Raw genomic sequence first — 11,921 nt, forward strand, 5'->3', positions numbered from 1 at the left:
GTCTCGCTCTATTGCCTAGGCTGGAGTGCAGTGAGGCGATCTTGGCTCACTGCATCCTCTGCCTCCCAGGTTCAAGCGATTCTCCTACCTCAGGCTCCCGAGTAGCTGGGATTGCAGGCACACCACCACGGCCGGCTAATTTTTGTATTTTAGTAGAAACGGGGTTTCACCATGTTGTCCAGGCTGGTCCCAAACTCCTGACCTCAGCTGATTCACCCTCCTCGACCTCCCAAAGTGCTGGGATTACAGGCATGAGCCGCCACACCCGGCTGCCGATCTTTTCTCATACGTCTTTGCATTTGTACACGTTTGAGTGCAAAAACATTTTTAAGATCTTTTTTTTTAATCCTTAGTAGTACCTAGCATAGACTTACAGAGTAGGCCCCAAATAAATGGACGCTGATGACTGTCAGATTGTAGTTTACAAAAATAGAACTAGCTCCCATAGCTATGATAACATGGGCATCAGATTCATGGATTCTGCCTCAAAATCAAATATGATTGTTTTCCTTTGTTCCAGGAAGACAGCAAGAAGCGAGTATTTTCTGGCATTCAGCCCACAGGAATCCCCCACCTGGGCAATTACCTGGGAGCCATTGAGAGCTGGGTGAGGCTGCAGGATGAATATGACTCTGTGTTGTACAGCATTGTTGACCTTCACTCCATCACTGTCCCCCAAGACCCCGCTGTCCTTCGGCAGAGCATCCTGGACATGACTGCTACTCTTCTTGCCTGCGGCATAAACCCAGAAAAAAGCATCCTTTTTCAACAATCTCAGGTCAGCTTCTCAGATTAGAACTGGGAAAACTTTTATTTGCAGATTATTTGAGGAAAAAATGTTGAGTGGTTTATGTATCCCCTACTTGTGATTTTAAAAAATTGTTTGAAGAGGGCCGGGTGCCGCGGCTCAAGCCTGTAATCCCAGCACTTTGGGAGGCCGAGGCGGGCGGATCACAAGGTCAAGAGATCAAGACCATCCTGGCCAACATGGTGAAACCCCGTCTCTACTAAAAATACAAAAATTAACTAGGCGTGGTGGCGCGTGCCTGTAATCCTAGCTACTCGGGAAGCTGAGGCAGGAGAATTGCCTGAACCCAGGAGGCGGAGGTTGCAGTGAGCCGAGATTGTGCCATTGCACTCCAGCCTGGAGCCTAGTGACAGAACAAGACTGTCTCAAAAAAAAAAAAATTGTCTGAAGGTGACTTTTTCAAATGTGATTATCTCACTTTAATGTTTTACTTGTGTTTATATCATTAAGTATCATTATATTACAAGAGTATCAGCTTTTCCTCCACTGTATTTAGTAAGTTTATGATGCTTCATATACGAAAGAGTTGTGTTTCATTAGTACTTCTATCCCTGGAATTGTTTTGCTGTGCAGGGTTGCTTTCAAACTGATGACTTTGTGCTATTGACTAATCTTGTGATCAAGGACAGAAATTAGTGACCAATAGTTTTGTGTAATTTCAATGTTACTTTATTAGATGTTGTATTTGGAAGGTCTGTTGGATAATTCCCATTGTTAATTCTCTGTATAATAGTTTTTGAGATGATTTGAGAACAGGTTGGGAAACTGGAAGACAAAGTCCCAGTGTTTTGTGTCCAAGCCAAGAAAGACTTCAGGGCGAAGCCAAAATATTTGACTCATATCTTCACGATGGATGAATTAGTTTATTCTTGGACAGGCAGATAGTCTGGCCTAGAGACAAGGCAATCAAAATACACCCGAGAAAAAGATGAAAATTCTAATTAGATCATGCCTTTGTTACGTGTCTGCTTTAATCTTAGGACAAAGCCCAGGCAAAGAATGGGATACATGTTAACGTGTATGCATATATATAACCTTCCTTGATTGTATATTTCTATCATTATTTTTATATATGTTTTGTTACACATAAAACTTAATGTAATGTTTCTTACAGAGCAGCCAGTTAAAAATATATGTGATAAATGAAAAGAGTATAATGATCCCTTGGCATCCAAAGAATGTTGGTTCCAGGACCCCCAAAGCTACCAAAATCTGCAGACGCTCAAGTTCCTTCTCTAAAATGGAATCGTATTTGCATATAACCTACACATATTCTCTGGTATATTTTAAATCATCTCTACATTACTTATAATACCTAATACAATATACATGTTATGCAAATAGTTGTTATACTGTATTGTTTTTATTTGTTTTATTTTTCTATTGTGGTATTGTTTTTTTTATGCCTGTACACACACTGATTTAATAAGTATATATTTAAATTTTTAAAATTTTTAGAGATTAGGAGGGTGTATGTGCAGTTTTGTTACATGGATATGTTGTATAGTGGTGAAGTCTGAGCTTTTAGTGTACCTGTCACCTGAATAGTGAATGTTGTACTCCATTGGTGATTTTTCAACCAGCATCCTCTTCCCTGCTTTTGGAGTCTCTAATGTCTGTTATTCCACTCTATATGTCCATGTGTACCCATTGTTCAGCTTCTATTGATAAATGAGAACATGTGGTATTTGANTCCCCTCTGTATGTCCACGTAGACCTGTTGTTTAGTTCCCACTTGTAAGTGAGAACATGCAATATTTGACTTTCTGTTTCTGAATGATTTCCTTTAGGGTAATGGCCTCCATTTCATGTTGGCCTCTATATTGCTGCAAAAGACATGATTTCATTCCTTTTTATGACTAATCTCACAAGGAGATTAGTCAGCAGCACAAAGTCATCAGTTTGAAAGTATATATATAGTGGTGGTATTATTTTTTATTAGGTTTTTTTCCGAATATTTTCAATCTGCTGTTCAGTGGAGTCCATGGATGCAGAACATACAAATTCAGAAGGCCAACTGTATATTTAAAACATAAATGCTACTATCAACTTTGTTGCCAGCTTGGAAATAATTTGATAAAATAATAGAATCTGATCATTGAAAGGACCATAAAGGCAAATTACCTCAACTTCGTTCCTTCTATTTGGTCAGGAAGGGTTTACTTACACATGGCCTTTCAAATTCAGTGTTGGACAGATCCGGTTACTATAAAATACTTGCTTTTATTGACCAAATATCTACCTCCATATAAATTCCATTTATTCATTTAATTTCTGCTTTGTAAAAAACACAATAAATCAACTCTGCTTCCGCACAACTACTCTTCAAATACTTGGAGAGACATTTATTATGTACCATTTGTGTCTTACAGACAGGTCTTTACCCTGTAGGTCCTTACTGAGTAGGTCTTGCCTTCTACAAACTAGCTGTCCCCAGATCTCTCACCTTTGTCATCCTATCTCAAAAGCACTCTTACCTTCTCTGTGAAAAGAATGTGCTTCAAACTTCATATCCATTGCCAACGCTGGAGAGCTGCTCATCATTAGAGCCACTTTTTGAGTCACCTAATGCATTTTGCAAAGCACATCATCTTCACTTCATCTAAGCTGTTTTTAATACAAGCTGTCTTTTGATCCTTATCTGATAAATTTTTAAAAATTGTATTCCCAGCTACAAGTACCTGGTTTCATACTTCTTGTAGATGAATGTCTAGTCTCCACAAAGTAACCACTTGCCAGATTGCTTTTTAAAGTGACCTTTAATATTAAAGGCTTATTTACAACTGCATCCTGTTCTTGCACTTTGAGCTCATTCTCTCAGGAACAATTACCATATTATAATTTTTTTTCTGCATCGTAAAGGAGTTTTAGCAGCGACCTTATAAGCATCTAAAATTTGCAATAATTGAGATATCTTCTTCCATGTGGTACTTTGTGGTTCAAAATAGCATTTGAAAAAGTAGCCCACAATATGGGAGGCTTTGTAAAGACTTCCCAATAAAGGAGGAACAAAGTCCACCTTCTCTTTAAATAGAACCTAATGAGATCCTTGGCTCCAAGATAGTGGGGGTCTATGTCAGAGAGTGGAAGGGCTGGAGTTGACTGATGTGTGCCCATCTTCTCCTCATAGCCTTAATGCAGTTGTAAAGCTGTTTAATAATTAGCCTCCTGCCTGCCATCCCTCACTTCACCTCCATTATGGAGAATTTTGATGGTTTGCCAGCAAAATTGAAGGCAGGTACTCATCTCGCCTACATTATACAATTTGTCCCACAAGGCAATATAAACATTTTCCTCAGGTGCCTTTGTAATCTAAGATAAACTTGGTTTTAGCCATTTCCTTCTTTGACTCAGGCAGCCAACCTTATTACAACTCTATGCCTAAATGGATGGGATATTTTATCAGGCTTTCTTTCCCCCTTTTATTAAAACACAATTTAATTTTAAAATATTTTAGAAATTTCTAACAATAGAGAGAATAGTATACTGTACCCCATCCCTTGTTAACATTTTGTTATTTGTCTCACTGATGTGACTTTTCTTTCTTTCTTTCTTTCTTTTTTTTTTAATAAAGACAGGGTCTTGCTCTGTTGCCCAGGCTGGAGTACAGTGGTGCAATCATAGCCCACTGCAGCTTCGAACTCCTGGGCTCAGGATCCTCCTGCCTTAGCCTCCTGAGTAACAGCTGGGACTACAGGCGTATTCCACCACACCCAGCCTTTTTAAAAAAATTTCTTTTGGAGAGACAGGATCTCACAATGTTGCCTAGGCTGGTCTTAAACTCCTGGGCTCAGGTGATCCTCCTACCTTGTCCTTCCCAAGTGTTGTGAATATAGGAATAAGCCACTGTGCCTGGTCGATGTTATTTTCTTTACTGAAGTATTTCAAAGCAGATACCACATACCATGGCATTCCAGTTCCTAAGTATTTCAGCATGCCACTATAAATTCAGGAAATTTTCTTACATAACCATAATATTGTAATGGCATCTAACAATGATAATTCCATATTATCATTGAATACCCAAATTACACTGACTCTTCCAAAAATGTCTTTTATAGTAGGCTTGTTTGAGTGAAGGTAATACCAAGGTTCACATATTACGTTTGATTATGGATCTTAAGTCTCTTTTTAAATGCCTTTTGATTTGTTCATCAAATTTTAATATATTTCCTGTAAGGTTAGTCCTATGCTTAAAAAGAATTAAACTTTGATTTTTTTATGCATCCACTTTTTTCCCCTCCCCTTTCATGTATTGATCAAGTTTTTTTGTTTGTTTGTTTGCTCTAAACTTAATTATTTTGAACTTAAAAATAAACCTTACTTTTTAGTTGCTTTCTCTTTATACTAATCTGTGTTCGCCGATGGTTAGTGACGGTAAACTACTGTCCCACATAGTTGCTCATCACCATTTTCATTAATTTGAGTAGAAGCTATGCTTACCTACTGCCCATGGATTGCCTAGAAATGAACATTAGACATCAACTCCTTTAGAATGGCCATAAAGCTTCAGTTTGTTCATGGATGATGATGGAAAGGCCCTCCTTGTGCCTTATCTTACAGCCATGAAGGCATGTTGGCTTTTGCTTCTTAGAACCATTTTCAAGTAGAAGTATAAGTGAATAAGCTAGTCTTCTGGAAACAGTTACTATATTAACCACATGACCCCATACTTGCAGAGTTCTAGTAGGTGAAAGATCATCACGGTGATGATTTATGTTTTGTAATACAAAAATCAATAATCAATAACTGGTTTTTTTTATTTTTTCTTTTCTTTTTAATAGGCAATGCTGGGAAGATTTTTTTTTCTTTATTTTAAATGGACAAAAATTGCATATATTCGTCATGTACAACATGATGCTTTGAAATATTTTAAAATGGCTAAATCAAGCCATATAACATGTACATTACCTCACATACTTACCTATCTTTAAGTGATTTTCAGGTATACAATACATTGCTATTACCTTTGGTCACCAATTTGTACCATAGATCTCTTGAACTTACCCCTCTTGTCTAAGTGAAATTTTGTGTCCCTTGTCCAACATCTTCCCATTTCCTCTTGCCCCATTGTACACTGTTTCTATGAGCTCGATTTTTTTAGATTTTACGTATAAGAGAGCTTATGCAGTATGTGACTTTCTGTGCCTGGCTTCTTTCACTTAACAATATGTCCTCTGGACTCATCCATGTTGTCATAACTGGCAGGATATCTTTTTTTAAGGCTGAATGGTATTCTGTTGTGTGTATATCCTGTATTTTCTTTATCCGTTCATCTATTGATAGACATTTAGGTTGATTCCATATTTTGGCTCTTGTGAACAGCACTGCAATAAACACGAGGGTACAGATGTCTCTTTGACACGGTGATTTTATCTTCTTTGGATGTATACCCATCAGACGGACTGCGGCTTCTATGGTAGTTCTGATTTTAATTTTATTGAGGAACCACTATACTGTTTTCCATGATGGCTGTACTGACTTACTTTCTCACCAACACTGTGCCTGGGTTCTCTTTTCTCCACATCTTTGCCCACACTTGTTATCTTGTTTTTTTTTGTTTGTTTGTTTTTTTGTTTTGAGACAGAGTCTTGCTCTCTCGCCCAGGCTAAGGGGCAGTGGCACGACCTTGGCTCATTGCAACCTCTGCCTCCCGGTTCAAGCAGTTCTCCTGCCTCAGCCTCACAAGTAGCTGGGATGACAGGCACCCACCACCATGCCTGGCTTATTTTTGTATTTTTAGTAGAGACAGATCACCATGTTGGCCAGGCTGGTCTCAAACTCCTGACCTCAAGTGATCTGCCCACCTTAGCTTCCCAAAGTGCTGGGATTACAGGCGTGAGCCACTGCACCTGGTTTGTTATCTTTTTAATAATAGTCATTGTAACAAGTGTGAGGTGATCAATCTGGGTAGTGTCCAATAGATGGGGGCTAAAAAGAAATATAGCATTTTCAGATTTATTTAAAAAAAATTAGAAACCCATGTTTATTAGGAAACTATTTATTTATTTATGAATGACAGGGTCTCACTCTGTCACCCAGATTGGAATAAAGTGGTGGAGTTATAGCTCACTGCAGCCTCAAACTCCTGGGCTCAAGCAATCCTCCTGTCACGGCCTCCCCAAGTGCTGGGATTATAGATGTGAGCCATTGTGCCTGGCCTGAAAACTATTTTTAAATGTGTAAATCTGGCTGGACATGGTGGCTCACAGCTGTAATCCCAGCACTTTGGGAGGCTGAGGCAGGTAGATCACTTGAGCTCAGGAGCTCCAAATCAGCCTGAGTAACAAGATGAAACCCTGTCTTTACAAAAAAACAAATATTAGCTGGGCGTGGTGTCCTGTGCCTGTGATCCCAGCTACTAAGGAGGCTGAGGCAGGAGAATCGCTAGAACTCAGGAGGTAGAGGTGGAAGTGAGCAGAGATCACACCACTGCACTCCAGCCTGGGCAACAGAGCGAGAGTTTGTCTCAAAAAAAGAAAAATGTGTTAGGTTTACCAAGCCATTTGATGTATACTTCTCTCTTAATTAATTTAAGATTTCTCTCTTAATCATCAAAACAGCCACAGGAATTAGATATTACTGTTATCTTTCACTAATGAATAAATTAAGGCATAAAGAGATTAAGTAAATTGAAAATGTACTTAAAATTATCTTTGAGCAGTACTTGAGTACTTGGTACTTAGGAAATACTCAGCATACAGAACTTTTTCATTAGCTGCCCAAGGTCACGCAGCTCATAGGTGGCAAAGCGAAGGCTTTTAGAGTTTTCCTGTGAAGTACCACTTCCGGAAGATGTACTCATGGGGCGGGAACCTTGCTCTGCCTGCTGCCTATGCACCCTTCCCAGCCCTCCCGTCTCTGCCTCTGGAGATGCTTGTAGAGGGGAAGCAGGGAGTTGGAACTGACCTCAAGGCCCTGGCTATTTCTTTTTTTTTTTTTTTTTTCCATTTATTTTGTTGCATTTTAGGTTTTGGGGTACATGTGAAGAACATGCAAGATTATTGCATAGGTACACACGTGGCCGTGTCATTTGCTTCCTTCCCCCCCATCACCTACATCTGGCATTTCTCCCCTTGCTATCTCTCCCCAACTCCCCACCCCCCACCGTCCCTCCCCTATTTCCCCCCAACTGACCCCAGTGTGTAGTGCTCCCCTCCCTGTGTCCATGTGTTCTCATTGTTCAACACCCGCCTATGAGTGAGAACATGCGGTGTTTGGTTTTCTGTACTTGTGTCAATTTGCTGAGAATGATGGTTTCCAGGTTCATCCATGTCCCTACAAAGGACACAAACTCATCATTTTTGATGGCTGCATAATATTCCATGGTGTAGATGTGCCACATTTTCCCTGTCCAGTCTATTATCGATGGGCATTTGGGTTGGTTCCAGGTCTTTGCTATTGTAAACAGTGCTGCAGTGAACATTCGTGTGCACGTGTCCTTATAGTAGAACAATTCTTACCTGAACAATTAAATTACCCTTTCACTCCTGCCCTAACCTCACAGTTTGGCAGTTCATTCCCCACAAGGCAACCACAGTCACCTTTCTACTAAAAATACATCAGCATCTCTCTCCTGCCCTTAGGTAAAAAGCTAATCTCAGTTTAACAAGAAAGCACTTTAAGAATGAAGCCCCAGAGGATACTAGGCCAGCCTTTCTTCTACTGCGCTGCTAAGTTACGCAGACCGTTTATTATCAGTTTATTTTGTGCTTGGATGATCTGATTAACTTCTACCAATAACTCTTTAAAGCAGAAGCCAAGATACTTCTTTCTAGTTTTGAGAAAATTTGATAAATCAGTTCTTAACTTACAAAACAGATAAATTAGAGATTATCTATATTTTTAAAAGATTATTTTGCTAGTTCCTTTATACTGGTAGGTTTATAGTGTACCTAAGCATTTAATTGATCATGAAAGATGTAACAGGATAAGAATTTAGAAAACAATTTTATTTAATGTTTTGGGAGCCAATGCCAGTTGGCATTAGTTAGACCCACCTCCCCTACCATGCAATTATTTACAAGTTAAATTAAGAATTTTTGAAACTGAGTTAGAGAAAAATATGTTTATAATGTGCTTTTTTCAGGTATATTCATTGTGTTAAGCAGATTACTTGCAGCTAAATTATAAAGACTCTTTTCCCGCGTCCTATTGTTGAGCATCAGAAAAAGTTCTAATAATGGCTTGAACTAGGGAAAGGATTTAGCTACATTACCATGTTGACTTCTACCAATAATTTTCATCTCCAGTCTTTGGCATTCTTTCTCAGCAGTCTGACTGGAACAATTCAGACTTACCGAAGATTTTTCTCATTATTTTCTTTTTCTTTCTCTCCCAGTGGCCTCTAGTCATGTGCTTCCCTAAAATATGTTCACCATATGTGGGGAATTTTATAGACCCTCTCCTCTCAAAGGTACGGGTGTGTGTGTGTGTGTGCGTGTGTGTGTGTGTGTGTGTGAGAGAGAGAGAGAGAGAGAGAGAGAGAGAGAGACAAAGAGACAGAGAGAGACAGAGAGAGAGAGAGAGAGACGGCATGGAAAGGGGTCATGCCTATGTGTGTGTTTGGCAGATGTTTCCATCCCCATGCCAGAGTCCATGGTCTTTCACTTCTAGCAAACCAGCAGTCCTGAATGCAGCTCCAGTCTGAGTCCCACAGCTGCCTGCGGTACAGGCCCCTACGTCTTTCATGTCACTCTGCGGATGGAAGAAAGAAGGCGGGAACATAGGTCTGAGGCGCTGCATTTCCGCCAAGGCAAGGAGAAAAGGACAGCTGGGGCCACCAGATATGTGTTACAAGGGTCCAGACAGACCCAGGAAATGCTGAGGGAGAGGGAGGAGAGGGGGTCTGCAACTCTGGAATCCACATTCCGACCTGTTCTCTAATTAGAGTTATGTTGTTTCCCAGAAAACAAAAATCAATAATGATAAAAGAAGAGAGGCTATGGACAAATTGGCTTGTGAATGATAGCCAGAGGAACTACATATTTCTTGGCTTACTGTACATAAATAAAAGTTATTTATACTCACCAACTGTCCCTTGTCTTAGCGGTATAAAACCAAGGCCTTAAACTGGGCAGAGTCTAGTGCTTACATTTATTCCAGCAATTTCTGAAAAGAAATAGGGAATCAAGAAGTAGTCAGATATTTTCAATGAAGGGGTCAAAGCGGTCCAGTGGGGAAAAGATGATAGTTTTTTCATCAAAGGGTGTTAGATCTCCAACTAGATGTCCATGTGAGGGAGAATGTGAACCTTGACTCTTACCTCATACCATTAACAAAAAAGATCAACTTAAAACCACCAGAGACTTAAATGTAAAAACTAAAGCTATGAAACTTCTGAAAGAAATCATGGGGAAAATTTTCTAGGCCTTGAAGATAGGTAAAGATTTCTTAATAGTACACGAAATAACTTAAAAGAAAATGTGGATACATTTCAATTCATCAAAAGATAAAGCTTCTATTCTTCAAAAACAACATTAAGAAAATGAAAACATAACCCATAAAATGGGAGCAAATATTCACAGCAGATGTATCTGACAAGGCTTTTATCCAGCTGTATAAAAATCTCTTATCTCAGTAACAAGGAAGCAACCTAATTTTTATTTTTTTTTATTTTTGGGATGGATTCTTGCTCTGCACCTAGGCTGGAGTGCATTGGTGGGATCTCGGCTTACTGCAACCTCTGCCTCCAGGGTTCAAGCAATTCTCCTGCCTCAGCCTCCAGAGTAGCTGGGATTACAGGTGTCCCCAGCCACGCCTGGCTAATTTTTCAATTTTTAGTGGAGATGGGCTTTCACCATGTTGGCCAGGCTGGTCTTGAACGCTTGACCTCAAATGATCGTTCCACTGTGGCCTCCCAAGGTGCTGGAGTGATAGGTGTGAACAATCCTAATATTGTAAATGGGCACTATATTTGAGTCGGCATTTCACAAACAAAGATAACAAATGGCCAATAAGCATATGAAAAGTTCAATATCATAGTTGTCAGAAAAATGCAAAATAAAACCATATAAGATACCATTTCACCCACTTGGATGACCAAACTTAAAAATACTGTTAATACTATGTTTTGGTACGGATCTTGAGAAACTGGAATTCTTTTACATTGCTAGTAACGGTTTAAAATGATAAATCTATCTTAGAGAACAATTTGTCAAAGTTAAGCGTAGACTTACCACATGACCCAGCAATTCTATTCCTAGGTATTTACCCAAAAGGCTTTGCCCATAATCTACAAAAAGACTTGTACCAAACATGCTGAGTATTAAGGGCAAGCATAAGAGTTTATATATATTATATAATTTCATTTAAATGATATGGAATAAGCTGAACCAATCCATAGTAACAAAACTGATCAGTGGTTTCCAAGAGCAAAGGGTACAAAGGAACACGAGAGAACTTTTTTGGAAGAATTGAAATTTCCTGTATCTTGATTGGTGTGTTGGTTACACATGTATGTAGATTTGTCAGAATTCATTGACCTGAGCAACTAAAATGAGTGGCTCTTATTGTTTATATAGTATGCCTCACCAGGCTTGATTTCCATATAAGTATATATATTTAGTCTATAAGTCCATATATATATACATATATATATATATACACACACTATATATATGGACTAAATATATACTATAAAAATATATAATATTTAAATGAATAAGCTCCTAGGATGTTGTTCTATAAACCAAAAGAAAGAAGGAAAGCCCATGGAATTGTATAGTGTAGGGAACACTGCAGGCAGTTCAGTGCAGCAAAAAAATTGATACGGGCCAGGTGCAGTGGCTGACATCTGTGATCCCAGCACTTTGGGAGGCCAAGGCAGGCAGATTGCTTGAGCTCAGGAGTTGGAGACCAGCCTGGGCTACATGGCGAAACCTTGTCTCTACTAAAAATAAAAAAAGTTTTAAAATTTAGCTGGGCATGGTGGCACTTGCATGTAATCCCAGCTACCCAGCTACTTGGCAGGGCTGAGTGGGGAGAATTGCTTCAGCCTGGGAGGTCAAGGCTGCAGTGAATTGAGCTCCTACCATTGTACTCCAGCCTGGCAACAGAGAGAGAGACCCATCTCAAAAAAAAAAGTGTACCCCCCAAAATCAGCAAATATAAA

General features: G+C 39.3%; 1 protein-coding gene across 5 annotated transcripts in view; it reads left to right on the forward strand.

The window, feature by feature from the left end:
• Nucleotides 1-11,921, forward strand: part of WARS2 (tryptophanyl tRNA synthetase 2, mitochondrial) — a 112,265-nt gene that overhangs the window by 71,490 nt on the left and 28,854 nt on the right. For 3 of the 5 annotated variants that reach the window (XM_017524156.2, XM_037736994.1, XM_037736991.1), the window contains exon 2: nucleotides 521-778. The exons of 1 other annotated variant lie outside the window; for it this stretch is intronic. In XM_017524156.2, the coding sequence (XP_017379645.2) occupies nucleotides 521-778 (258 nt within the window). The remainder of the gene's footprint in view (nucleotides 1-520; nucleotides 779-11,921) is intronic. One more of the 5 variants, XM_037736993.1, reaches the window with a different exon arrangement.

This window comes from Cebus imitator, unplaced genomic scaffold (genome assembly GCF_001604975.1).
Source record: "Cebus imitator isolate Cc_AM_T3 unplaced genomic scaffold, Cebus_imitator-1.0 Scaffold32, whole genome shotgun sequence".
Lineage (NCBI taxonomy): Eukaryota > Metazoa > Chordata > Mammalia > Primates > Cebidae > Cebus > Cebus imitator.